This window comes from Chrysoperla carnea, chromosome 1 (genome assembly GCF_905475395.1).
Source record: "Chrysoperla carnea chromosome 1, inChrCarn1.1, whole genome shotgun sequence".
In the NCBI taxonomy this organism is placed as follows: domain Eukaryota; kingdom Metazoa; phylum Arthropoda; class Insecta; order Neuroptera; family Chrysopidae; genus Chrysoperla; species Chrysoperla carnea.
The window spans coordinates 138,445,229-138,447,290 of NC_058337.1; the positions used below are offsets into that span (position 1 = coordinate 138,445,229).

The 2,062-nt window shown below is 32.7% G+C and overlaps 1 protein-coding gene across 1 annotated transcript; it reads left to right on the forward strand.

Annotated features, from left to right (window-relative positions):
• The first annotated feature begins 1,096 nt into the window (after positions 1 to 1,096).
• LOC123295510 (biopolymer transport protein ExbD-like) lies at positions 1,097 to 1,528 on the forward strand. Its single transcript, XM_044876890.1, has one exon. It carries the CDS (start codon positions 1,097 to 1,099, stop codon positions 1,526 to 1,528), a length of 432 nt encoding a protein of 143 aa, XP_044732825.1.
• The last annotated feature ends 534 nt before the right edge of the window (positions 1,529 to 2,062 follow it).

The window sequence follows — 2,062 nt, forward strand, 5'->3', positions numbered from 1 at the left end:
TAAGTAGATAAAAAACCTCTAGGGTCATTTTGGGCAAACTCTCTTATATCTATATCCTCAAGTGAGACATAGGGTTTATCTGAAAAAATCATTTTTACTAAAGTAGTTTTACCGGATTGGCGTGGACCTGTAACAGTAACCACCGGATAATACTTTGCCGAAAATTTTATATAATCGGTTATATCACGATCAAACATAATATAAATTTGCTAATATTACTTATTGTACATATTATAAATCCAATTTCTATTCTGTACAATATTTTTATATCTTAACCCTCTAGAAACTCAAAATTTTCTACATACCTAATGACAAAATCAAAATAACGATATATTATTTTAATTTCAGAATAATTAAATAATATATATTCAATGAGTGCAGATACTAATATTAGCGATGGTTTAGAAGTCGCTGTGCAAAATCATTTATCGATTTTTTCTTTAATAAGTTCATCTGATACTATCGGTAAGTCAGTTATGCTAATGCTGCTTATCGCTTCTATTTGGTCGTGGGCTATCATTCTGGATAAAGTATTTAAGCTAATGCAAGTGCAACGAAAAATGCGAGCATTTGAGAATACTTTTTGGTCAGGTGGTGTTTTAGAGCAGCTATATGATAGCATAAAAAGGTCAGTTAACAATCCGCTAGCTTTAATATTGGTCTCAGCTATGGATGAATGTAAAAGTATAAATACTAAGGGACTTCCTGAGCTATTAAAAAATAATCATAAACAGCGTATTACAAATTCAATGTATCTTGCTCAAAACAGAGAAATCGAAAAACTAGAGAAGAACTTAAGCTTTCTAGCAACTGTCGGCTCTAGTAGTCCTTTTATTGGGCTATTTGGTACTGTCTGGGGAATTATGCATAGTTTCCAATCAATTGCTACTTCTAAAAATACCTCACTTGCAGTAGTAGCACCTGGTATTGCTGAGGCGTTACTTGCAACCGCAATAGGCTTATTTGCAGCTATTCCAGCAGTAATTTTTTATAATTATCTTATTTCCCGTATTACTCTGATCAATAATAAAATGGAAGATTTTATTAGCGAGTTAAACTCCATACTTTCTAAGGCAATAGATCAGGAGAAAATGTAATGGCTATTAAGATTGCTGGAAGTAATAGAAAAAGTAAAAGAGCTGTAGTTAGTGAAATCAACGTTACGCCGCTTGTCGATGTGATGCTTGTATTACGAATTATTTTTATGATCACTTCCCCAATGTTAGTTTCAGGTGTAAATTTCGACTTACCTGAAACAAATTCAAGCCCAATTTCAGGACAAGATGAGCCTTTAGTTGTTACTATCAATAATAAAGGGGAAGTTTTCTTGCTTGAAACACCTATTGAAAGAAAGCATTTAACTGATAAGCTTGTAAATATCACTAAAGAGAAAAAAGATACTAGGATTTTTGTTAGAGGTGATAAAAACGTTTCTTATGGTGAAGTGGTAGAAGTAGTATCAGAAATTCATGCAGCCGGATTTTCTCGTGTAGCTCTTATTTCAAATATTAAAAATAATGAAAAGTAACGATACAAACAATAAGGATAATTTCACAGTTTTCCTTAGCTGCTCTATTGCACTGCACTTACTTCTTTTATATTTTTTCTATTTGGTATGCCATCTCTTTTTGAAAAATTACCAGAAGAACAAACCACAACTTTTGAAATGTTGCCTATTAGTGAGAAAGCTAATATCATAACGCAAACGAAGCAAAAAGAAGCTCCGATAGAGAATGAAGATGCTAAAATATCAGAGCAGACTAAACCTAAGGAAGAGAAGCCTAAAGATTTACCTAAAGAGGAAAAAGCAAAAGAACCTGAAACCACACCAGTAGAAGAAAAGCCAAAAATAGAAGAAGAAAAGCCGATAGAGGAGAAGAAACCAGAAGAAGTAAAGGAAGCACTACCTGAGAAAAAAGAGGAAATAAAACAAGAAAAGCCTAAAGAACAGGAAAAAAAACAGGTAGCAGAGGCAAAAAAAAATGAAGAAAAGAAAGAAGAAAAAAAGCCGATAGAGAAACCTAAAGAGGAAAAAAAGCAAGAACCTAAAACTGATGAGCTT

Bases quoted from the DNA above. Each gene is read 5' to 3' on its own strand.
- LOC123295510 (XM_044876890.1), top strand. From the start codon at position 1,097: ATGGCTATTAAGATTGCTGGAAGTAATAGAAAAAGTAAAAGAGCTGTA.